General features: G+C 38.9%; 1 protein-coding gene across 6 annotated transcripts in view; it reads right to left on the bottom strand.

Moving 5' to 3' along the window:
• Nucleotides 1-26904, bottom strand: part of LMO7 (LIM domain 7) — a 131115-nt gene that overhangs the window by 15524 nt on the left and 88687 nt on the right. For 3 of the 6 annotated variants that reach the window (XM_080374388.1, XM_080374390.1, XM_080374391.1), the window contains 18 exons: nucleotides 26179-26478; nucleotides 25537-25827; nucleotides 25033-25233; nucleotides 23831-24547; nucleotides 22285-22314; nucleotides 19882-19999; nucleotides 18555-18697; nucleotides 16797-17238; nucleotides 15694-16014; nucleotides 12675-12789; nucleotides 7002-7163; nucleotides 5421-5605; nucleotides 4679-4739; nucleotides 3517-3573; nucleotides 3322-3363; nucleotides 1416-1441; nucleotides 1004-1108; nucleotides 54-146 (listed from right to left, as the gene is read on the bottom strand). In XM_080374388.1, coding sequence (XP_080230514.1) covers nucleotides 54-146; nucleotides 1004-1108; nucleotides 1416-1441; nucleotides 3322-3363; nucleotides 3517-3573; nucleotides 4679-4739; nucleotides 5421-5605; nucleotides 7002-7163; nucleotides 12675-12789; nucleotides 15694-16014; nucleotides 16797-17238; nucleotides 18555-18697; nucleotides 19882-19999; nucleotides 22285-22314; nucleotides 23831-24547; nucleotides 25033-25233; nucleotides 25537-25827; nucleotides 26179-26478 — 3409 coding nt within the window. The remainder of the gene's footprint in view (nucleotides 1-53; nucleotides 147-1003; nucleotides 1109-1415; nucleotides 1442-3321; nucleotides 3364-3516; nucleotides 3574-4678; nucleotides 4740-5420; nucleotides 5606-7001; nucleotides 7164-12674; nucleotides 12790-15693; nucleotides 16015-16796; nucleotides 17239-18554; nucleotides 18698-19881; nucleotides 20000-22284; nucleotides 22315-23830; nucleotides 24548-25032; nucleotides 25234-25536; nucleotides 25828-26178; nucleotides 26479-26904) is intronic. The other 3 variants (XM_080374389.1, XM_080374392.1, XM_080374393.1) reach the window with 3 other exon arrangements.

Here is a 26904-nt window from a genome sequence, read left to right as displayed (position 1 = left end):
AAAGGCATCATAAAAAGTAAACAGTCAAAGGTGACACCATATTCATAGCCTACCTCATCAAAATACTTGGAGCTCTCTTTTTCTGCTTCTTGCTTAGCTCGCAGCCATTCTTCCCTCAGTTTTTCTTGTTCGCGTTGGTATTTCTCCTGTCACATTAGATTGAAGTTAAACACACAAATAAGAAATGTGGTATGTTTTTATTTGCATTAGAATGTACTTCTGGTATTTAATGTGTTTTTTAACAGACCAGCATAGGAAAAACATGCTTGAGCTCCACCAGGACATTAGGTCTGCCATAAGTGACTGAAATCCTGGCTCAACTACAATCCGAAGTTGTGCAACTAATTTTGGAGAATCCAAGATTATTAGATGTTAAGTCTTGTAACAACTGACTTCATGTCTTTTATATTCCCCGTTTTACAGTTTAGTTTCCATTTGAACAAAAATCAGCTATCTAAGGTACTTCTTGAAAGATGGAGTGGAATGGGGCACATTAATACAGTAAATATAAAGTGATATCAACCTGGGAACCAGGTTGATTCTAACTGTTTAGCTGATTGCTAAACAACAGGATGCTAGCAGACATCTAAGCAGGCACTGGCTGCCTTCTCCCTTTCTGATTATAAGGCTGTATCGCTGATTGAAGATAAAAACTCATTCTAGAGGAAATTTTCTTAAGGGGAAAAAATAAAACTCATATTCCAAAGTGAAGACTACAGCCCTTAAGTCTTTGCTTATTCCTTAAAATCTGTTGCCAGTAAAAGCATACCAGCCTTGCAATGACTGAGCATTTTGGATGTAGTGAATACACAGTCTGGGTTTGATTGTCCTCTTTTTGCTGAATAATTGCTAGTGTGTGTAATTGTGCAGCCCAGCAAATGTATGTGAAAGTCCTCTTAGGCCATCAGTAAGAAGAATTGCAGAAGTTACATGTTAATTTCTTTCAGCATCATTTGCTGCACCCAAGGGATTGCCAGCCTATGATTATGAAGATTAATTATACCTGCAATAAACGGTCCTGCTCCTTTTGCCATTTTTCCTGTCGTTTTCGTTCTTCCTCTTGATCCCAAACCCGACGAGTAGGAGCACTAATGGATGGGACTGGGAGCTAATAGAGCACAGAAATGAAATATTATTATCTTATTTCATGTAATCAACACTTTAAATTTTAAAACATTTTTTTTAAGTGGGAAATAAAAGCCATTACAAACACTACAGCTTTATAGTGACAAGGACCTAAATTAGTCCTTTCTTCGAAGGGTCAGAAAGCAGCCATTCTATTGCGCATTAGAAAATCTTAGTCCTCTCAGATTTGATCACAATTTTAAAGAAGCATAAAAAGCAATAGAAAGCTTTGGTCTTCTTGAAAAGACCAGGGTTATACAACTAATCAGTAGTTTGTAAATAGTACTTACATCAGGCATTGCAGGCTCTGGGCCTCCTGCGAGATTTTGAAGGCAAAAAACAGAAATCATTAGAGCCGTACATATTCACTATTGCAAGACGTGTGTAAATGTGGAAAGTCTGAGCTTCAGACAAATTTTTGCTTCCTTTGTAAGCCATGCTTGCATTTTCCCTACTGAACTTACTTGAGGGCAGAATTCATTAGGTGCTTTCAACTAATGTGCGCAATTGTTTAAAAGCTTTACATGCTTAAAAGTGCCATCAGCAATTGCTTGCATTAGCAGTACATCTCCCACTGTGGCAATATAGAGGTTCTTTGCTACACACCTCTCCTATTGTTATTGTGAAACCCAACTGTTTAGCATGACCAATCACCAGAACGCTGCTCCAGGGTAGAGCAGCTACTCACCTACTGCCCTTGATGTGAATTAAGAGCAACAGACATCCACAGGCAACTTCTCTACTGCAAAACCATGTATTTCCCCTTTCTGACTGTCCTCTTTTCCTACTCCCAAAAGCACGCTTGAGTTTGATGAGCTTGTTACCATTCACTACAAACCTTATGCTATTTGAGGCCATCACGCTTGGTCTTAGACTGTGCCAAGATGACTATAAGCGATGTATATTATGCCAATAAATTAAAAGTTGAGAAAACATGGAGAAGCACAGATGCCTTTCCTAAGCATCATCACTATTTTTCTTTGTTGCCAGCGTACTTGTCACTTAGCTGTCCAAATTTCAGTTAAAAAATAAAAAGTGCATAAAAGTACGACCACATGAAGTGGAGAAAATTTAAATACAATAGGTTACAAAAGACATCTAACGAGTCACAGGCTAGCATCCGAACTATATATGCACAATTTTGTCGTAATTATCAGATCGCAGCAGCCACAGTGACAATATGACAGACTTGATCTCCTGCAACTGCACCAGCAGATGCTGAAGTGAGGCATAGACAGCGCCTATCTTTGCTCTCCACTTCTCTCTGCCTTGCAAGCTTATGCTGGCCTATACATGTTTAGAAAGAAGAATCTTTATATAATTGTAAAGCTAAAGTGTCAAAAGTTTAAAATGAACAAAACTGTACTGAGCATACACTCTAGAAATACACCCTTCTCCTCCCCCTCAAGCACAACTGAAATACTTCAAATATTACTGTAAAATTTATTAAAATAAAACCCAAACTTCATAACCAGTCTTAAAAAAAATTATCCAACAAAAATACCACCATATTGCAGATACAATGCAGCAGAAGTATTCAAAAGCAAACAGAACCACAAACACAGATATATGCTGTGGCACTTCACATATCTCTTCTAGAAAAAAACAGAAGCCATCACCACTGAAGGTAAAGTTCTGGCTCCACTGAAATAATTGCCAAAATTCACACTGAACTTCCAGTGGGCCAGGACTTCACTCTTTCAGGCTACAGCAAAACAGCAAGGCATACATAGTCTGAAGACAGCATTAGACATACAACATTAGTGGAAGTATGTGAGTTGTGACATGCAAACACCAAAAGGCAACCTACAAAACCGAAGTTGAGGCAAAAATGTTTTGCCTTTAAAAGCTAGCATATTCAATTCAAAATTTATATAGGTCTTCTTGGGATCTTGTGACAGTCACCAAATAGTGGAAAGCCAGTAGCTACCTTTTTTTCCAACCAATTTAGACAAAAGCACAGTGCTGCAACTCAAGATAAATTCAAATCCAGAGTTAAATATTTTATCAACAGCTCCGAGGTCTGCACTAAGCCTCTGCTGGAACATCCAATGTTATTCTTGTTTTGTAGGTAGTAGCAAACCTGAACAGAGTGCTCGATCCTTCTTACTCCTACCCAGTGAAAAAAAAAGTACGAACAACATAGAAGAGATTTTAACAGCTATAGATATAAGAGAACACACAAAGACCCATTACCACAAAGGTAGACCCATGAATTGTAAGAATAACCTGATGACCCTGGGGAAAGAAGGGAAATCAATTATGTTGCTTCGCTGTAACTTCAACAAACAATGCTGAAGAGGTATAGTACCCAGCACCAGACTTGTTAGGAAGAGTGTGCAGCAGGAACTATTTCATGGAAGTACATGAAATGTTAGCTCTTTGGTTTACCTTGCTCAAAAAATTGTGACCGTCTTTTTAAGTTTTTCAAAGAAATAGGTTCAGACGCTATTTGAAAAATACAAAGAATACAAACAAGTCAATGAGGTGCTGGTTTTGGTGGGTTTTGTGTTGGTTTTTTTTAATGACTATCCCCACTGGATAAGAAACTTCTGTTAGACCCCCAATCTATAGCAATGCCATTTCAGAAAAAACAAAAAGCCCCTGAAACACAAAGGAAATCTAATCTTTTGTAACAACAAATACAGTTTTTAGTAGGTTACATCATATACTGATTAGTATTTCATTTTATCACTAACAATGTCCAACTGTAACAACAGTACAAGTGTCAGACTCAGATTCTCTCCGTCTAATTTAGGCCTCCTCAATTGACATGCCAAATTGGACTGAGGTGCCTAATCATAATTTAAAGTCATCAGAAAAGCATGTCCAGAGGGCAACTGATCTCTTGGCCCAGGGGGGAGGAGGGGTACGGAGTACGACATGACGGGACTCATACAATTCACCATGTGCCTTCAAGACAAAATGAAATACCAAGTTCCCGCTTAAGGATCGTTGTTCCATTAGAAAGTATACGTACCTGGTTTCTCTCACTGTCATCAAGTAAGGCTATAACTGTTCATTGCATCATAAGTAATTATTGTTCATACCAGTATTATTAATAGCATTCTCCAGGAATAAAAGTAAAATAATATTAGAAAAATGACAACTATCCCCAAAACCTCACAACTGAAAAGGGCGGGGGGGTGGGGTGGGGGTGGGTTGTGAGTTCAATACTTTTTAAACTCTTCCTGAGCAGTGAAATAAATCAATGCTCATACTGAGTCAGTCTCTACACAACGCAGTAGCAATTACAATAGATTGTGTCCCTTCCCCTTCTCTTTCACCCCTACCGCACAATAAATTTACAACTGCTAATGCAGAGATGTGGGGATTTGTCACTGCGCTGTTGTCAGTTCTCCAACTGCCTAGCATGTTGTGGAAGCAAACTACACCCAGTTTGGATGCAGCTAGATCTCCGATACCTGTCTAGCTTTCAGTTCATTAAGGTCTTGCTTTGCCCGCTGTATAAAGCTTGTGATGATTACACGTATAATGTCAGTGCTTGTTGCAAACCCACACAATTAGCAGATGAAAAGCAGTAGTGGTTTACCTCTTTGTTCATTAGAGCCAAGGTCTCCTTGCATTCCATTTATCATTTTTGTTTCTGTATCCTGAAAAAGTGAAAAATAAAGGGCTGGGGTTCATTGGATTTGTGGAAGTTTAACCAATTACATGTCTCCCTGACAGGAACTGTGTATCACTCAACACTTCAGAACACTTTCCACAGAAAGATACAAAACTATCTGAAACTGCCCGAGTATATTATAAGACAAAAAGATAACAGGCATTTGAGAGGATCAATAGTCATCTGTGAATTGCTGGCTGGGAAAAAACCCACAACCATCAGTTTGCAAGAAAATGCCAGAAGTCGCGATCTTGCTATTTCAGCTCCTTGGCAGGCAGGGTGTTATTTGCAAGTAATTTGAAAGCACAGATATGCTTGCTCTTTGGGGCTGCAACTTTCATTTACATGAATAATGGAGGTAAAAGTATTTTCTAAAGGATAAACACTCTATATGTTCTAGTTCAAATGCACCCTGCGCATATTTTAATACTCCTCCCTTAGCAGTGTCTGCTCATGGATGGACAGTAGCAAGTCCTTAAAATGCCTTATTTGGCTTAACACATACGTAACTACATCTCTGTATTTGCAGTACCCTATATGCTCCTTAAGCAATACAAATAAAAACAAGACTTCCAAGGTCTTTTCTCCATCTTCCCCCCATCAAGGTCTTAGACTTTTTACTTTCTTCCTCCCCCTAAATCCCACAACCCTTCAAAAACATACTCACAGAACTTTGAAGGCTGCTGGAGAAGTCTCTTTTTGTTGTTACGGTGGAAACATTTGAAATGTGTTCTCCAGAAGTTGCATCAATCCATTTATTTTCAGATGTACCTATAATGTTGGTAGCCATACTGGTGAGATTGAGGATTTTATGTCTTACATGTGGCAGGGAAGGCTGGTCTTTGCCCCAGTCTTTTTGGTATGTGGAAGATCAAGAAATTTATGTGGACAGTAATGTCAAAGAACAGAACAAGAGTTAGAGAAAACACATTAAAATAACACACACACACACACAAAAAAAAACCACCACATAACAGAAGAGGGAGACACACAAATCAGGTGGAATTTGTGAAGAGAGGAAAAGGGCTTTTACGAGCAGACCGCCTTCCCCAGAAATGCAAGTGTTAGTCATAAGCCAGGTAAAAGTTTACCAGATATTTTGCTAGCATGGGCTACAGTAGCTCAACATTACAGAGCAATTAGTATTCATTGGAAACTATTTCATTAGCATTAGTAAGGATCGAGAAAATTCTTCCAACTTTACTCACACAAGGTACAGTTTGACTCATATGCTATCCAGGGAAGTGTCTTTTTTATGTCCATGCTCATCAAGAAGCACAGAAGGCAGGGGGCAAGGCAGTCTAACCTAAACTAGCAAAAATGATGAGGCAAAGACAAATGAGAAACTTCTCTTGCACTCCCATCATTTCTCCCCTCCCACTACCTAAAATTTATTCAGTGATGACTTCTCCACTAATCTCACTCCTTGTTCGTGCTAGGCCCTGTAGAAGTGATTTGTTTCCTGTCTCTTCCTCACCCCACTACTTTTTTCCCCACTTGCTGGCAACGTAGTCTACCTAGCTTCCCACTAGAAGAATGTTTTGCATTTGTACTGTGAAAGAAGTCATTGGTCACACTTCCAACTCTGGAAAAATCCTTTTGGGACTTTGAAAGGGTATCCTCACTAAACCCATGACAAGCCTAGAGATGCTAAAAGACCTTCAGCCAGGATGAAAAGCCTCGCTAGCCAGAACAGGTAGTACCATTCTGGAGAGGTTGCGCAGCATCTCAAGATTTGGGTCAATACCCAAAGTCATAGCACAAGGTACTACATCACTCACAAGCTCGTACGCCACCTGAAGCACTCCCTGAAGAAAGGAACACAAGATCCTCCTTCCCTGAAGAAAGGGAGCTGCTGATCGCAGGAGAGAGGCTTTAGAAGTTACTATCGTCTAGAGACCATCCCCTCTTCATTTTTGTGGTATGGCAGGAAAGAAAATGTTATATTCCCTTGCGTGGTGGTTGCATACTTTTTTACCTGTCCATCCTCTCAGAAATAGGCTAGAGCGTAAGAGAGAGGTCAGTAGTTCAACACTTTGTAGACTTGCTTGTCAACACATTTCTAATGCACAAGTAGTTAAAAAAAGCCAAGTTGTGTTAAAATGCAACAGACATGCTAGCAAACTACTTAGCTTAGATACATATTACTACTGTAAGGGTAATAAGGACTCTCAGCTGTCAGGTACAGCAGAGACAAAGCTTATTTGCCTTACAGAGCATACTGTATCTGCCCGACGAAACAACTCACCATTCTTTCCATATCGTCTGACATCCATGAGTAGGTTTCCAGTTTCTAGTGCTCTGCTGATGGCTTCTTCCCACTGACTATAGTCCATACCTGAAACCTTTGTGCCATTGACAGCAATGATCTCATCATCTACATGCAGCTGACAAAGTGCTGCAGGGCTACCTGCAGAAAACAGAAGAAAAATACAATTGTGTCTCAGTTCACAATTATTTTTTTACCACACTTGTGGCTACGTCAGGGGGGAATCCTTCAAAGAAACACTTAAGTGATGGATACTCAGAAAAATCTTTGAGAACAATCTATGACACTGTAATGTAAGGTCAGTAAACTCAGTATCCAGGTAGCATTTCAATTTGAAAGTTATGAAAATTACAAACATCAGTCTTTTGGACTTGTAAGTGTTCACATTATGGCTAGCCCATTTAATTAACAACTTCTGGGCCCACTCCTGCCTTCGCTAACTAACCTTTATAATCTGGGACAATGAGAGACAGGCAGCACCACCGTGTCTGTAGCCAACGATTAGCTGAAATTCAGCCAGTGTTTGGGTAGTCCTCTTATTTGCCCAAGAAAACGGCGTCCACTTTGTTAGTCCTAGGAGAAGCTGGCTTTCTCGTATTCTTATTTACATTTTCTGGGCTCTACTGCAAAAGCATGCTGCATTACTTCTTTTCTAAAACATTTTGTTAACTCTGAATTGACTGGTAATTGGGCTCAAGATATTGCTGGGTGCTGTCCCATCAGACTTCTCTGGATTCTAATTATTTTGCCTATTAAGAGCAAATTTTATTGCAGCTTGGACTTTGAATTCTACTGACATTCTGCAGGATAGGCTGCAATTTATACTCTTTTTTCATTTACTATGCATTGGCAGGTGAACTCACTAGCCTAAGAACAGAGAACATACAGGATCAGTTAATAAACTTTTTGCTGTTTTAATTCAGAAAATGGATGAGCTAAGGAACTCAGACTTCCCTAAATAATGTTTTATGAATTACCATACCATTCCCATTAACAATTATTCCCTTAGCAGAATAGAAAATGGAAAAGCTAAGTGAAAACGTAGTTAAAGATTGCGCAATAAATGCTCATGTTAATAGAATAAAACAAATCTGAATTACACAATGGAAACATTTTCCAAAGTAGTGAATTCCACACACCTTATTCAAAATATACCAAGAACAATGCTACACTCCGTTATCAGAAATTAATGTGGACAAGCATGACAGAAGAATTTAGACACCATATGCTTCATCCTGACAATGTTCTAACTCACTAATAAAATGCTGCTGTGTGGATCATCCACTAAGGATTCAGATAGCTTTAAGTATACCTGGCATATGCTATGATCCTAGTACTGCATGAAACAGTGATCCATCACACTTCACTAAAAAAACAACACTGAGTACTACTTTAGGAGAGAATAGCTTCATATTCTATTTTTCTGCATTCTTCTTAAAGTACAGACCAAAAACTCCATTAGCAGTTATCAGTAAAGTTTTCAAAACACAACAATTACTTTTCAGCAATACTATAGAAGAAAAGGTAGGGTTTTCATTTGAAGGAAGAAAACCTGGGTGATAGTTAAACAAAAAAATGTGCATCTCCTTAGAGCCAGGAAAATGTTAAAGAATTAACAGATTTTCAAATATATTAATGGAAGGCACTATTAAGGATACCATTGAAGTTACTGTTTTCAACAATACCATATAACATTTGGAATTGTGTCTGATTTCAAGACCTGAAATCTTTAATACCATATAGTTTGACCACATATAGACTGAACTTCATGCTCATGGTACAGGGAATGCTTCAGGCTCAAGGAGAGTCATCAGAACTGGTAATTTCCCTTTTATGCTGTGACAGAATGTTCATTTTACTCAGTTTGACAGGGATGAGATCCACCTTAGAGGTGAGAACAGTATACCTCAGTTCAGTGTTAGGAAAGGAAGGGAATTTAAGATTGCGTGGCTCCTCCAGTACCACCAGAAAGACATATCCAGACCATACCCCAAACCATACATACAGATTGGAATGAACAGCAGCAGTCGTGTAACTAACTCCTAACTTCTAACACAGCCAGAACAACTTACACCTCTCAATTTTTGGCACGTTACTTTGCCAGCTGCCCTTCCTCTACTGCCTCTACAGTTGTGAATAAAAGAGCTTAAGAGTGCAAACCAGGGTGACTATACTGGGCTTCTGCTCCAATTCACCTCCAGAGAAGCCTCCAGAGACTAGCTGGCAATTCCGGTGCCAGAAGTTGTACGGTGCCAGTTGTCTCTCTCTGTCCAGCTCCTTTCAAGACTATAGGAGTTACTGGTAATTTCTTTATACTGCTGTAGAGGATTTAGTTTATATTACATAAAATAGGTACTGCTATTTTTCGTTAGTTTCCCTGGAGGTAAATATTTTTCTTTCTTACTATGCCCCAGTGAAAACAAAACCAGCCAAATACTCAAACCAGCCAAATACTCACTCGTTTTCCACACGTGTTTAGTTATCTCTAACCTGTCCCCATCTGTTGCAATAACAACAGATAAATAGTAGCTTAATTAAAACTTGAAGGAAGCGGGTCAAATTTACTTTGTCCTACATGCCTGCAAGGGTTTGATTGCAGATGTGCACCCCTACATCAACACAATCTCAAAAAAGGATTGCGAATAGGGTGGGTGAAAGGGGAAGGACTGAAACAATAAAGATTATATGGTACTGGGGAGGCTGGCAGAACAACCTCTAGATTAATGAATTCAAGGCCTTCTGTTTACCTCTGTTTTAGTGTAAACATTGAAAATTACTGTAAAAAATAAGCACTATCTTCTTTTATATGTAGTAAATGGGTCTCACTGAAACGTGTTACAAGCTTAACTCTTAGTAAGCTTAATTTGAGAACACTTATAAGAAGTTAATTTTGCTTGCCAAGTAGTTTTCTTAATTTTTTTGAAAGAGAAGAACCTATGTAGAACACAGAGATATTTTCAGACTTTCCAGTAGCACCCAGTGACAGGACAAGGGGCCACGGGCACAAACTAACACAGGAATCAACAGCTGAATGTGAGGAAAAACTTGTTTTCTTTGAGGGTGACAGAGCACTGGAACAGGCTGCCCAGAGAGGCTGTTGAGTCTCCTCTGGAGACATTCAAACCCCACCTGGACACGATTCTGTGCAACCTGCTATAGGTGACCCTGCTTTTAGCAGGGGGGCTGGACTAGATGATCTCCAGAGGCCCCTTCCAACCCTGACCATTCTGTGATTTATAATCAGTAAAAAGATAAATGCAGGTTATCACCTGAAGAAAACCATATAGCTAGTCAGAATGACACGTATGTCAAGACAAACAAAGAAAGTCTTCCTGGAAGCTATTTCTGGGCTCACGGAAGAGAAAAAGATGACTGGGAACAGTTGGTATGGAGTTCCCAAGCTTGAAACACACTCGATCAGCCTGGTTGTCTTCAATGATGACATGACTAGACCTGTGGATGAAGGGAGAGTGGTGGATACCGTCTACCTTGTCTTTAATAAGGCTTTTGGCATGATCTTCCACAGTATCACTATAGAAGCTGGGATGATACTGTCTACAGGGCAGAATGACCAGATGGGTGAAATACTGGCTGGGCTGTCAGGCTCTGTGGGTAGTAGTCAATAGTTCACACTCAGCCTGGAGGCTGATTACAAGTGGAGCTCTCCCAGGGGATGAATCCTGGGTCCTGTCCTCTCTAACGTGTTCACCAATAACCAGGAGGAAGAGAAGGTGAAACACACCCCTATCAGATTTGCAGACCGCACCGAAAGGGACAGGGTGGCAGATATACTGCAGGGCAGGGCTGCCATTCAGAGTAGGAACCTGACACCCAACAAGGGGAAATGCAGAGTCCTGCTCCTGGGATGGACTAACTCTGATGTTGGTACAGGCTGGGGGCTGATAGGCTGGAGAGACCCTGGCAGCAGTAGATTACAAACGCTGCTCTTTATTGAAATTTATGGCAGAAGAACACAGCACAGTGGTTATAAACTGAGGCGAAGGTATGTCTGACTGGATATGCGGGGAAGATTTTTGTCTGAGAGGATAATTATGCAATGCCCAGAGCAGCTGTGCAGTTTCCATTCTTGGAGGGTCTCAAACCCACCTGCCTAAGGTCCTAAGCAACCTGGTTTGAATTCAGTCTTGACACTTTCTTGAGCAGGGGTTTGCTCTATGACCTTCAAGGTCTTTTCCAACCTGAATTGTCCTATGACTTATCCTTAAAAAATAGGAAACACAAGATTCAGAGGTGCTGAGCTGAAAGCATATCTTACTCTTTCAATGGGCCATTCACCTCTTTCATCCTTCATTCCTTTAAAGGAATCTACAGCTACTGAGTAAGGATACAACACAAGCTAGTTGAAAAAATTACGTTAAACACAGGCGATAAACAAGAATACCAAGATACAGTCCCTTCTCCATTCAATCTTTATACTTTGCACCCTTCCTTGCAAAAATGGTAATAAAGCATAATGGAGGTAACAGCCACTAGGTCATCTTCTTGCCTAGAGAGCTGGGGATAGAGTCCACATGGACCTATGTGAATGACCAGCAGGAACGTTCACTCCCCTCAGGTTTCTTACTTATACCGGGCAGTGCAAAAAGACAGTCGTCTCCTTCCACATAACAACATTAAACCAGAAGCCTAGCAGCAGGGAAAGCTGTTGGAAAGTTACTCTCCATGCAAAGTGAGTATTAATGGTTACAATCGAATTATGAGAAGTGCCTACCTATAGTGCAGAGAGGTCTAAAAATTGAACGGGGGGGGGGGAGAGGGGGTGGGGCGGGGCTGAAATCAAGGGTGCTCAGTAAGTGCTGTTAAATAGTATTTTTTCCTCTCTGGAAAGTATAATGAAGGGCTAACTACACGAGAAGTTTCCAGTTATTTCTCCTTTCTCAGGATGATCTTGTGTTAGCTGGAAGAAAGGGCACAATTCAATACTCCTCAAGTATTACTGGCAATGGGAAAGATCATTGCTCAGAAAACAAGCATTACATGTGATTTGCTTGGGTTTTGTTGCCGTTTAATTAAGGAAATCGAGCTTGTTCTCTGCAGAAGACTACTAAAGCCTAGAAATAAACTTTATTTATGTTTTGTTTCTAGACAAAAATGTTTGCTTTTCCTCAGCATGAACACATCTGAAAAAAAACGCACTGGAAATAAATTTAGAAGTTGCAATTGCTTAAAAATATTAACTATCTGCAAAATTCAACATGGCTAAGAAAGGGAAAATTGAAATGAAAATACTAACTCCTAACTAAGTTTCCTCTGCAAGTATTTACAAACCATATGAAGTGAAATGTTCCAAGCTTAGCTGAAAGGAACAATATGGATATTAGAAGTCTGTATGTGCCACTTATGACTGTTCTGTAAAGGGTTTGGTGACTATGTGAGTAATCACACTTATGCCTTTTTCAGTGGTTATAGAAATGTCCTTGGCTAGCAAAACGCAGTTTTGTTATTTCTGAATTCAGCCCATTTCAAATGAAGAGGCTTCACAGAAATACATTATCAAACTAAATACGGATTTTTCAATTCTCTACCTATTTTTTTAACATTTACAGCCTTCTTCACAGCAAGCACCTTAATTTAGAAGCCTCTGCAAACTAAACATAAGAAGAAAAATTTGTGCAATTAATACACATTTACCTTCTTCAACTGTCTGTACAAAGGCCCCTGAAGAACTCCAATTTGTTGTAAATCCAAAGCTGCGACTGTGGCCAGGTCTCTGGTTTATACTGATTCTCATTTCACTGTACTGTTCCTGAAAAATAAAACATGACACTACAGTATCTGGTATCACAGGAATTTAAATGAGGGAAAGTTTATCCTCTAAATAAGTGAGGCTGTTCACAATGTGCACCTTCATCATCTATTATTAGCATCATAGAAAAAGGAAACAGTATTGAAGTCAGTTAACTAATTTGTTTTTTATTCAAACAGGTATGTTTTTGGTTTAAATTTACATCTTCTCTACATACATATTTAGCTGTGCATCTCTCTTATTTTTAATGTGTTGTAACACAATGCTATAAAATGTAAAAATTTGATGACTCTAAACCCCTAAATGAGTCTTCATGGACAGTCTTGTGAATTTGTGAAACATGCTGCCTCCTGAGAGAGCACCAGTCAAGCAGAGATGTGAAAAAGCTAGATAACTGGAAAGAAGCTTGTTTTTTTCTTGCACATCCTTCAGTGGGAATCATCAGTTTCCTTTAGGTTCAGTGCTGCAACTAGGTTTACTTGAATGAACAATTATTATTTTAATTTCATATGAAATACTACTAGCTTGCTATGGATTTTGTAATGGAGGCCTTCGATAATGAAATTAATCCCAAAATTAGCTAGAATCCAGATCTCCCATTCTAGCAAACTTTCAAGATGCTTTCAAAGTCAGAATTGAAACTTAACATTACTATTTTAAACTACAGAAATATTTGATTGGGAAAACATTTTGTAAAGTTGCTTTCAATCCCACACTATATTATGAACATGTGTTGCATGCATTAACATTTTAATATGAACTCATTAAGAAAACAATTAAAATACACAAATGCATGCTATTTTCATTATCCTGGAACTGACATTGCTATAAAAGAAAAAAAAAAAAAAAAAAAAGAGGAAAAAAAAAAAAAAGACTTTTTCTGTTCAACACTTAAAACAGACATATTCCAACATGTGCATGAAGAAGACCCCCCACATGCTTATATGTATGCACTAAATGTACAGTGATATTTTAGTTGCCTAGTGAACAAGCCTTCCTGAAGGGCGGGATTAATTTTCCTTAACTTAAAATATTTAAAAGCCTAGGTATCTAAGCCAATCCCCCACAGCTCCTATGCTGGTAGGATGCAACAGGCAGCACTGCACAAGCAGATGTAGTTGGTCAGAGTCTCCGGACAGGATGCAGCCAGAGGCGGCTCCAGCAGTACCCGAGTGCTGGGTACAGAAGACACCACCAAGGCAACGTCCTGAGGTTTTTCCCCATTACAAAACACTCCCTGTTACTGCCCAGGGTAGAAATTAAACCCTTTCTTCAAAGCACAGCTACTAGCTTGCAAATGCTCCTATACAACCCACGTCCTTAGGTGAGTAACGGTACATTAAAAGTGAATCTACTAATAGACAGGTTAGCACACTGGGCTAGAGCACATATAAAGCTTTTGAATATGAGTGTGTTCCAGGAAATTACTGCTGCTGTTATTTTTTTTTCCACCATCCCAACCCAGCTACTTTTGAAACCTACCTCTTGCCTGAGGAATAATGTGACTTTGTATACTGAACTTCACCATTTGTACAGATAGTCTCCAAAACACTTAGCACTCCACAAACCTAGTGTTACTGCCCTGATGACTAGTGAACTGTATCAGTTTCCTAACTCTGGCGATGATTTACAAACATGCCAAATGTAACTTGCATTCCTTAAGTTATAACTCATTTGAGGCACAACACAAGCTTTTATTCTTTTTCTTTTTTTTTTTTTTTTTTTAATTTAAAAACAACAACACATTATTCATTTGCAGGGAGGACAATTTATAGTCTTGTGACTAATTACAGGGAAAAAATACGGACCTAGTACATGTTGTTCTCCTTTGACTCGTTTAAAGACAATCAAAGAACCCATATCTAATCTATATTTTCACTGATCAGAACAGCAATTCCTCTGCCTGTTTTTGCTACAACACAGAAAAAAAAATTATCATGATCTCTTTCCTTATACAGCAATCATGTTTCCAAAAAGTTATGATAAATTCATTGCAATGGTTAAGGGGCTTCAGGAGTATTAAACTGAAATGTGCTCATTTTCCACCAAGTGATTAGGAAGAAGAATGGTTCAAAGTGACTGGATTTATATAAAGCTGGTGTGAGAAGTGACTTCATAAATCAGCATCCTAGTTCTTATGATCCTCACCCAAGCAACTGGCACAATTAACTTTTACAGCAGCATTAGAAATGCAAAGAAGTATCTCTAATCTGTCAAGGGGCATGAACCCCAGCATTACGTATACAGAAAGGTATCAACAATTAAAGCTATTGCTGATCATTTTTTACATGTGAAACATTTGATCAGGATGAAACAGCACTTGAAGATACATATTAAAAAAAACCACTGAAAGACCCAATAATTAGATAAGCACAAACACAAAGCAATGGTTATTTGTTTAAAATTCATTAATGTGAACATTAATTAGATTAATTTCAAGTAAATTATTTAAAAAAAAAGGAGGGGCTCCAGCCACAACAGATGGAAAAAAGGATAGGCTGATACTAACGTTTAAGACTGGCCTCTGAAAAGCTAGTCTTTATTTTCCACCATCAGTTTGAAAGTGCAAATGAATGCTACAGCAGCTCAGATCATTCATCTAGGTGACATACCTGATTGTGCTAATTCAGAGAATAACAACTTTGCAAGCATCAAGCAAAATTTAAAACAACTATTTTGAATTAGAATGAGAAATAAAACTAAGCACAGGACATATAAAGGGTAGGGAAAAAATGCAATAAAAGAACCAGTTATTTTCTTTCTCCTGAATTAAATCAAAGGAAATAGTTGTCTGAGCTGTTCTCTTACTACCAAAAGATATTTGCATTTGATGCAATTTACTTATTTTTTTACTCTGCTGTAGCATTCAGTTACACTAAGTAATCACATTATTTCCACACTTACCAGCGATTTTGAAACTTCAGGCTCCGGCAGACTCACATTTTCTACAGAAGATACAAGTGAAAGAGAATCAGGGGGAATGCAATGCTCTTGTTTAAGAATACTGCTTCCAGCATCTGTGTCTTGGGATTTTGCAGGTAATGCTGAACTAGGAGGAGGTGTTGACTGAACACCTTCTTTTTCCTCCTCCTCACCTCTGCTTTTGAATGCACTAGTGGAGAGAGGGTGCGCAGAGTCTGGTTGAGAAAACGAACTGCTGGTGAACAAAGTCTGAGTTCTTTTAGCTTTTTCTACTTCTCCGTTGTATTTCTGGGTATCATCCATCTAGGACAAAAATGACGGTTTGGTAAATACTTGTTTTAAAAAAAAATCCCTAATCTTTCAGCAATCTAGATGTTTAATAAAAAAACCCTCTCCCTTTCACGAAAATAGTGGTTACTGTACCCATTACCCCATTACTTATTAGTCACTTTAAATAAGAAAAACGTATTATTTTCTTCTCAAGTGCCTGCAGAATAAGTAGTCCAGACTCTTTAGAGATAAACTTTTTAAAATCATCTGCTTAGAATGATTTGCATTCTTACCATTTTTTAATTCAAAACAAATAGGGATTTAGGAGAAAGCTATGAAAATAGATATAGTAGCTGGGAGGTGGGGGAATAAATCAGTTTCTGTGTTTCCATGCTTTACTGAGTAGGCAAATTTTAGGCTAGCATAAAATGTCAATTCCAAAGTCAGCAGAGCAGAGGAAACCTACATCATCTGAAACATGTGTCTTTAACGCTACCTTATGTTAACTTAGCTTCAGGCAATTACATTCGAAGGCAGCTTTTTGATAATGAACACTAAGGAGACTTACTACAAGTAATAAAAAGATTATTCTACCAAATATATTTGTCAGCCTTATTTCTAGGAGTGCCTTTAAGTACAGGAACACAAGTAAGCATCTAAAGCCACAACAGAATTGCCTGCTCTATTAGCACAGCCTTCATCAAACAACAGATGATTTTTTAAAAAGAGAACAACCAAATTTAAAACTCTACTGCTCCCCCAGCCATCCCAAGACCCCAGCGTTTACAAACTTCAGGATTTAAGTGGAATTTTACCGTGAACGACCGTGGAAGTGACGAGATTCCTCTTGAGTGAACACCAAAAGGTCTTGGTGTAACCACAGATGTTAACCTAGAGGTATCACTTTTCTGGTAACTTCTCGGGAAAGAAGCTGAAACCTGAGCTGACCCAGTTTGAGCATTCACTGAGTAGTGGCTAGACAAAAGAGCCGAGCTTTGCTCCTCTGCCAGGCTCTTTGGCAGAGCAGGAGCTTCAGGAGCAGCCGAGCTCTCTGGCAGGTTCTCCTTGCAGAGCCGTGTGGCATACGCACTTTTGCTGTCCTTAGTGCTGTAGGAGGTATCTTCTTCTATAAGCTCAGCTTTTGCTGCTGACCGTGTGGAAGGTGCTTTTTCTTCACTAAACACATCATCGTTCAGTGAATACGTCCATCTGTGTTCATATTTTCGCTGCCCATAGGAGTCTTGGTCTCTGTCCTCCCTGTGGGGACAGAGTACGCTGAAGTACCAGACAAAGTGACCTGACAAACAGGTGAGCCCTTAAGTCTTTCAACTACTGAATATTCAAAGCAGGGCATAAAATGAGAAAAACACATTTCCAGTAAACAAAAATGAATGGCATAATTTAAAAATATTAGTATTTAAATATATTTTTAAATCTACCTGCCTCCCCCTCCCCCCCATTTCATAACTCCCATGACACTCAGGCACACGCTACTGTCACATCATCAGGTTGCCACCACAACAGAAATCTCTCTGCCAAGAAAAGGATATAGTCGTTCAAGTTACATATCCTAGAAATTTGCATTTTATTGAGGAAAGAATGGGAAGAAGGTAGTCCCATAACACTGCCTGAACTGTAGAGCTCTGCTGATGTCTCTGCTCTATGAAAATGCTGTACTGAGCTTTAGATAACAAAGCAAGATGGCATCCTGCAGTTCAGGTTATTTGTTTTTCTGCTATTTGTTTCTTTGTCATAAAGGAGCAACCACCACAGAGATAATGTTTACCACATAATTTTTAAGATTCTGACGATACTGGATATTCAATACAATTGGCACCTGTATTTTTCTTCAAGAGACTAATTTTTGTCCTCACAAATAAGTAAAAAAAAAAAAAAAAAATCGGAAACCAAACACATTCTGTTTTAAGACTCATTTAGATTTCTTTTATGAATACATGCCATGTACATATCCGCTTCACCTCAGTCATATATGCATTTCAAAAACCCAAGTAGACAAACAAAGAGACTGTCATCAGTAGAAATGGTACTGTGCTACTCAATTTACACTTTTTAGTCTTTGGAAAGAATTCTGTTCTGCAAATAGCCGGAGGAACAATTAGGGATAGAGGGGAAGTCAAGTAAGAGTTTACAGCTCTGTGATATACATTAAAATTCTGGCTGTATTTATCCACAGTGGCTATGAGACTAGCAAATGGTAGAGGCAGGTGGTAGAGGAAAAAAATAGTTAAAATGACCCAAGAATAAAGAAGGCAATTACCCAGTCCAACACTATTGCTTTAACCTCTTTAAGGTGGATGCAAATACTGGACTTCTCAATACATTTATTTCTGGACAGCAGAGCAAAACATCATTTATATAGCAAAACTGTTCAACATTCTGTGAAAACAATGCACTACTGGACCGTATTCCTTCCTTCAACTCCCTGGATTACTACGTTTGAGATCTCTGCAGAATCAACTGCAACTTGCCAGTGAAAGCTGCTCAAGAATTCAAGGGAATAAAAATGCTTAGACTTAAATTCTTCAATTTAATACTCCCATTAGGGTCATTACCTCTCCTGCTGCACTTCTTTCAGTGATTTGGTACTCCTTTCAGACACCTCAGAGGCTCTCCTTTCTATTTCTTCCCTCTCTTCCTTTTTCTTTTGCAATTCAGAAGTGAAGCTCTTTCTACGATTCTTCCATTTTGCTAGATCCTATAAAATTAACATGAACATATACAATCAGATTTTCTCATGTCCTCGTAAATCTACAGAGGCATCCCATCGCTTGCTACCTACTGCCCTGATCTTATCTGCGTGTCTGCATTGTGGCCACGTTTTCATGTGCCTTCCCCCTAAACGATAAAGGGTTTCTCGTATTTCAGGTAGGGTTACAGGCTCACTTCCTGCTAACGTTAGCAATTGTAATTACTAGATTACAAGTAGAAAAGTACGTGGTTTGCTCTTTCTGCGCCCTCCCTCTTAATATTTTCAATTTTTTCATTCTGGAATACTTCACCCAATGACACATAGTTGAAAACTAATGCAAATGCCATCTGTATTTCTTTGTTGTAAACTTTGGAGTTCGGGATTATTTTTTTTCCAAATCACTACTATGTTAGACTGATATATTAGCTTGAGAATAAATAGGCCTTAAATTCTAAATTGAAAACATATACTTCTGTATTTTCTTCATTTCCATAAAACCACAATGTGAACTGGCAATATTCTCTACAAAATACCAGCTGAGCTAAAAGAAGTACTGAATATTAGAACCGAGACAGCTGAGATGCATTAAACAAACAACTATGAACTTCTTACTTGGTGCTCAGTTCTTAATTTCAGCTCCTTGTTGGTAATCATTGTCAAGCACAGACTTTAATAAAAAAGAAAAGGTCTTCAAATGATGCTGTGCAAAGCTACCAAAGCAGTTTACAAGCTGGATTTAAGACAGAATTATTAGGGGATAGGAGCCTCAAGAATTTGCACAAGGAAATACTATTTCCCTCCCTTTTCGCAAAGTATCAAATACTCAAGACATTCCAATAGCTTCACAAAAGTATTCACAAATTTCAGATAACACGTGAAACTGTGTTTCTTTATGTCCTGATTTTTCTTTATGTTCACAGAAATTAAGTCCGAAGGCTTTATAACAATACATTAAAGTCTTATCCTGAAGCATTAATCAGACACTTATGACGATACTTAAAGTCATTTCAGTTCTGCATTAAACAGACATCCCCCAAACCACTAGCAGTTGCATTGAGGTGGATCATTTTAGAAGACAGACCCATAAATCGCTGCACATGGGCCAAAGCCTGTTTTCTGGGGACACTGAAGGTAGATGGCATCCAGCCCTTCAGCAGGACACATAAGGAGGGGTGAAAAAGAACACTTACTTCTTGCCACTTTAGATCTTGTTCTTGCAACTGTTCTTTTATCCTTTGTAGCTCTTCATAACGGATTTTGCGCAATGACTGCAGCTCCTCTGCGCTGACATCGTTCAAAGATTTACTCCTAGAAAGAAAAAGAGTACTCGTCTTTATGACATCTCGGCCTACATTTATGCAAGTGAAACCTTTGAGAGAGATTTATATTAGTACAACTGAGCGCTCGAGTGTTATTTTGAACAGAGCAGGAAACAGGGGCAGCTGAGGACGTGCTCTAGTGGCAGCACTCAAGTCAGTAGTTGCATATTTGAGCAAATAAAATCAGGTTAAGGGAACTTCCCAAGCAGCTCTGTAGCAGCTCCACGCCAATCATTCACATTGAGCTCTCATACCCAACTGCTGTTTCTGTTTAAACTTGTTACTCTCTTTATTGACCTTGCTCCTTTTTTTGACCTAAAAGATGTCCTCCCCTCCTTGAGTCCATATTCCATCCTTTCACTTCTTTTCTCCAGTAACAGCCCCAGAATCACCTCCCATTCTTTCCTTCCTGAAGCTAATCATAAAACCAAGTCATCTATCAATGCACGTTTCTAAAAGATAGAAAGTCATTCACTGCCAAACGCTCAGTCCATGCATGTCACGGGCCCCACTAACCTATGTTACACTTCCCCAAGCCTCCCTGATGCTTTCCATCCAAGTTGGGATGGCTAACACAGCCATCTCACTAATTCCTTCAACATGGCTGCAAGTTTGCCCCATGAACTCCTACTCATTAGTTCCCTTTAATCTAAATTCCTCAAAGATCACCTTTCCTGCTTCCCCCTGCCACCTTCCCCCTCCCTTCAATACCATTTTCTCCTTTATTCTTTCACACTGCAGCGATAAACATAACTGGACTTTTAATTCAGGTGTAGGGCAAGACTCCTGCTTGGAGCTGATCACCAGCCTCTGAGACACCAAGCATAATGCAGGTGTTTCATCATAAGGTTCAATGCTGTAACTTAAAAGGAAAAATAGCCTGCTGCGTTCTACTTTTTTTTTTTTTTTTAAATAAAATACTTCTGTTTGCATTTATCCAAACAAAATCTGAATGACAGAGTTCTAACAGGGCTTGAAAATGTGGCACTTCTCCGATACAATGGAAGATCAGGTTAAAACCAAAACTGATCCAGCACAGGGCCTTGCTCTCATCTGTTATCTACCCAGAGACCACTGAACTAACAAACCAGACTCTCTCGCTTCCTCCCGAGAGCCCCAACTACTTTTGTTGGTAACATAAGATTTTGGCCTCTAGAAACAAAGGCTAGGGCATTAACTTATTACACCTCTTTGCTTGTCTATTTTCTGAATGGGAAGAATGCCAAATGTAGCAAAAAGGCCTCCTGGTCACTACTGCAGAAACGCTTTTCTAGTACAGTTCTTTTCCTCTTTTATTTTTCTTTTTTTTTTAATGGTTCATTTACATTGCATGTAAAAATGGTTTTAGGTAATGGAACTGTACGTAAGTATCAAATTGTTCCAGATGAGCTTACGAACACTTACACGACCAGGGTTTCCTTTTCTTTCTCTTGAGTTTCTATAACTGCCTGCAACAAAATAGGAAAATCTACACCCTAAGAACGGGTATATTCGTGTATTCATACCAAGGAACAGGACATCACTTTCAATTCTAGTCTTAACTTTGAAATCTAACTAGTGACTTGAGCCTTCTGAGTCTTCCTCCCCTAACATCTAACTTCTGAAACATTTCTTGCTTCTTCCGGGAATGTTTAGCCATTCAGCAAGTTTTGTCTCGGGGTAAAAATAAATGAGCAATTAAATAAATGTACAGCTAAAAAAATGAAAAATGAGAACATGCATAACCAAATACTTCACATGCCATCACACCGTAAGTGGAAAAATATTTCTCTTTGAGTCACAGTACACTGTAAACAACACCTAATTTCACATTGTGCGAAGCAATCAGTTTACCACTGAGGATTCAATATCCCTTAATATATAAAACAACCACAAAACATTCATCAATCCCACGATAAGTATCATATCATTAATTGTTTTCAGATTCTAACTGTACAGCCTTTGAAAGAAAAAAATTACTAATCTTCCTTTAAATTTCTGAATGTTTTAAAGCCTGATTTAAAACACAGAACACAAAATACTTCCCTTCAGCAGGAATAAAATATTAGAGATGATATTTCAAGTGTCTGATAACCATAACTCTGATACCCTAGACGCCAGAGAGAACTTTTGCCAGACGCATAGCTTTTAGTCTCTTACATTTGTTACATAAATTGCCCAAGCACAGAAAAACAAAGCAGCATGCACAAGTTGTTTTCAGCACCGAGTCTTTAGCTACTGTGCATGCACAAAAATTTGGAGGCAAAAATAACATTATGATCTTTCAAAACTTACCCTTGCTCATCAGAAAGCTTTTGAAACAGTCTGAGAAATCAGAAACCAAAAAAGAAAAGATTCAGTGTCTTAATATTCATAACAATGTTAACACCACCAGTACACCAGCACTCCAGTAAGTGAAGGGGAAACTGAACACTTCAGGACCAGCCAGCATGGAATAGCACATCAGAGATCTGACACTAGTCAAAAAACACACGAGGACTTGCATGATGTGTAAGTCTGGCAGAAAACTGACAGAACAAGGCTGTCTGCAAGTTTCCAACACTTCTGATTTATTGATACTGCACAAATAGAGCCTTGTATTAATTCTGCACCGCTTATTCCAGTGCTGCTGAACAGCGCGATGCTCAAAAGATACTCATTTCAAGAAATGAAAATTTATGTCACCTCAAGTCCCAGCAAGAAGCCTGGCTCACAGAGGCTGTTTTCTTGTTATTTAAACCATTTATGATACTTAATGAAAGCAATACTTGGAACGGATAAGAATAAATGGCCCTGTATAGAAGTTTAGCACATTATGTGGAGAACCAAATTAATCCAGTGTGATTCAAGAAGATTTTTAGTATTCTTGAATGAGTATTTTATTCCAGTGAATGAATTCTTAAAACATGAAATATTTTCAAGCACTTCAGAAACATTCCTCAGTGAAGCTCACACTTTGTTAACAGCATTAAGCTTAAAAGTTAAATGCAACAACACTGAAGTATCAACTGGAACATGGAAGTGTCTTAGTCACAAAGTAATGATGCACAGCTGGGAGAACTGCAACTTGCAATGCCGTATTTTCAGACCTAAGGAAACATTCAAAACCCCACTCTCTCCCAGTAAGTATGAAATCCAAAGGACAGCTAGAAAGTAGTTAAAAACAGTATTTAGTGAGAGAAGAGAAATTCTGAGTATACCAGGAAAGGATTAAGGGAGAGTATTAATCAGGACTGTATAAAAAAGCAGGGGGAAAATACTGGCAGAATGAAATACGTCACAGTGGAATTTAATATTACATGGACACACAACTTGCATGCACTGTGACTTTAGGTGGGCAAAACAACACTGATTTTATTTTATTTTTCCCCCCACCTCAAAACTGCGGCAGGACAGTTTACAAGCATTTTCAAATGTAGGTGCAAGCATGAGTATCAGAATGCCCATTCCGAGAATTTGTCATTAAAGCATTCATGTGTTCCAGAAATGTTTTTACCAATTATAATGGGGAAAAAAAGAAAATATTTCTAGCCTCCACAGTCTTTTGAATAATCACTATTCCTGTTCAAGCATGGAAAGAAACTTATGCAGAAGTTTGAGCCTGAAGGAATACATCTTTCCTCTAAAATAGCAGCCTAAACCTAGAAAACATAATTTTTTTGTTGAAAATATGGTATTGCAGTCATGAGCTGGTATTCAAAGCAAATAAAAAGCTTGTCCAGGACGCCACGAACAAATAGCAGATTGGCACTGTACGAATGGTTCAGCACAAGACGATGCTTTTCTGAATGGAAGGGGACCAACTGCACTCAAGCGCAATCCGTGCAGGACACAACCTGACCTCTCCACCATCTGCCGCTTCTTGTGCCTAACTCTGCTGGCCTCCCTGATTGCTTCCCACTTCTTCCAGTCTTCTTCACTGCACGGACCTGGGATGAAATTTACTGGCTGGGTGTTGCTTCCCACCTTCCAAGATTCAATCTTGCGGTTCAGCATATCATCCTTCTTATGGCGGGAGGATGGTGACAGCACTCTGCCGTTGCTCTTCCTTTCCTCCAGTGTCGTGTTTTTTTCAAGTAAACATAGAAATTTGGACCGGATCTCCTCTGGAAGACTCCATGGATCAGGAAAAAGTGCCGGGTGATACTTGTCTGGAGCACCTGATAAAGGCACCTCTTTTTTCTGGGAAAGGATTTTACGGAAAATCATGTCATCCTTTTCCAAATCTGGAATTACAGTTTGGCCATCTCTGGGTTGCAGGATTATCTCACCCTCTAGGGGAGGCTCCTGCTCGGAGAATTTTTTTAAATACCGAGGGTCTTGGAGAACAACTTGATTCACATGGAAAGCCCCAGTTTTCCGAACAAACAAGTCATCATTTTCTAAATCTGGGTACAGATATCCATTTTCCGCATCTCCTTGCTTGCATCCTGGTACAAAGGAAATATTCTTTCTACATTTTATGAGCCTAGGGCCAGAAGTAGGATCAATTTTGGTCTTCGTTTCAGAAGACAAGTAGTCAGAATATTTTTGCAGGGCCTGAAGTAACGAAAACTGACTGAAGCATATAAAACAAAAGGAGGGAAGTAAAAATATCATTAACTAGCAAGAGACAAGCAGGTCACAATGTATTGCGATATACATTTGGTTTAGGCTTGCAGTATCCCAAGCAGTACAATTACACCACTTGGCATTCACCACCACTAACTGTAGCACAGCACACGTCAACCAACGTAAAGGTATCACAGCACACTAACCTGCTTAGAGACAGCACGCTTACATGCTCACACGCAAAGCCAGTAACCCTATGCAGCATGTTACGCTTTTGCATTTACACGTTTCAGAAGACCACCAGCTTACGGCTACATTAAAAAAAGAACACACAACAAAACAACAAAAAAACCCACGCAAAACTAAAATCCAAAATAGTAATAATCAAAGAAGCGCAACATCACAGGACGTGGTTTAATTCCATTTAGCTGTTGCATATCCAGCCATTTCTTTTTGATGCAGCAAGAGTACAGCTCATGCAGCAGTATCAACCTGGGCTGATCAGAAGCCTCCAAGATTTTTCCTTCTGTAATCTGTGACAATGAGCTTCCCACATATTCAGCAGTTGGCTTATAGTTCTGATCCCTTCTGCAACTGCTGTTCCAGTCAAAACTTGGTCTTGGTTGATTAGCAACAATGACAGAGCTTTGCTGGTAAGCAAATTCCTCATCCTTGGAATCTGATTTCTTTCTACTGTGCCGCAGCACAAAGAATGAACAGAGGGAAAGAAAAAAACCCATGAAGTGTACTCATTGAGTAAAATGCACAGTGGTAACAGTGCAACAGTGTAATGAAAATAATATTTCAATTTTTTAAAAAAAAAAAAAAAAAAAACAAACCAAAACAAACCAAAAAGGAGAGAGACAAAACATATCCTGCTGCTACACTGGCAAGAGAATGAAAATATTCAATAAAATAAAATAAAATTCATACCACTAAACTTCATTTATAGGTTTTGCACACAGGAGAGAAACAGGGGCATGCATGAAAACGCACCTGAACCCTTGAATCTCTTTATACCAGGGTTTGAAAGAGGATTTCCTGATTTTTTTCCATAGCAATTCTTCTTCTGGAGTCCAAAACTTAGGAAGAAATTTGTCAAAAGCAACAACTGTATTTGCCGCTGAAGAACTTAGCTTGCGAAAATAGAGATCATCTTTTTCAATGTTTGGGTTGCCTATTTCTTCTTCCTCATCCTCATCAAAATACCCAGATAATTCTGAAGGAATGTTAACTCTTGGTTTGATTTCCTCTTTAGTATCCAACTGCCTCTGCCTCCTCTGGTTACTGTTCAAAATACCCAATCAGTTAAAATATTTTAGCAGCAACTTGACATAAAGAATGCAAAAAGACATGCTGTTTGGCTCAGGAGTTCAGCCTCATGAATGAAGCAAATTAGTTCTCAATTCCATCACTGCAGCACCAGAAATAACAAAATACATTAAAAAAAAAAAAAAAAAGTTAAATGGTTATATCAGCATCCTATCACCTCCGACAAAAATACGAAGTTTGACAGAAAAAGCATAACAATTATCAGCTGTGTTAAAATGCCAATTACAAGGCTACACTACAGAGTTATTTATGGACTGCAATTTAGGTAATACAATAGTTACTGGATCTTGGATTAGTATCTCTGACCTCAGTGGCTCAAACATTGCAGCTAGTGGACCATCTGGATAATTTTCTTGTGAGCAAGATTTAGGAGAGTCATTGCGCAACATGAAATGATGTCCAGGTGCAGCAGAGCTTACAGGGCTCTTTCTGACTAGAAATCTACGTTTTGCCAAGTCATCCATAACCACGTCGGGCAGCCTTCTTTCATCTTCTGAATCAGAGCCACTGTCACACTCATAGATCATCTGGAGGGAAGCTGGATTTGTGAGACCACACTCTGCTCTGCTATTTTGGCAGGAAGCTACAGGATTCCTTTCACGTCCACTGAGGTTGACCAAAACAGGAACAGAATGAAGACAGTGAAGTCATGAAGGCAATGATGAAACCCAAGAACTGCCCACTAATCTCATCTGTATGCACCAAGAAGCCGGACAATCAGAATTCACCACCATATTTTGGAAGGCTTTAATGAGAAACTAAAACCATAGGTGTCTCTCTTATGAATTTCCATTTGAGATCATTTAAATCCCCTCTATGTCGAGTCTGGCCAGCCTCAAAAGATTACTCAAACACCAGAAAACTAGTTATGTGGAACAAAGTAAAAAACAACCAGAACAACAAAAACGAACCACACAACCACACCAAAACATCCACCCTCCATTAAAATAAGGGAATTCAACTGCTTTACTTTGTACTGCAGCAACGCCAGCTATTCTTTAACTAATAAAGAAATAATTTATTTAAGAAGTC

Source organism: Falco punctatus (genome assembly GCF_963210335.1).
Source record: "Falco punctatus genome assembly, chromosome: 2".
Taxonomy (NCBI): domain Eukaryota; kingdom Metazoa; phylum Chordata; class Aves; order Falconiformes; family Falconidae; genus Falco; species Falco punctatus.
Note: the sequence above shows the minus strand (reverse complement) of the source record. Positions and strands in the feature narration are given on the sequence as shown.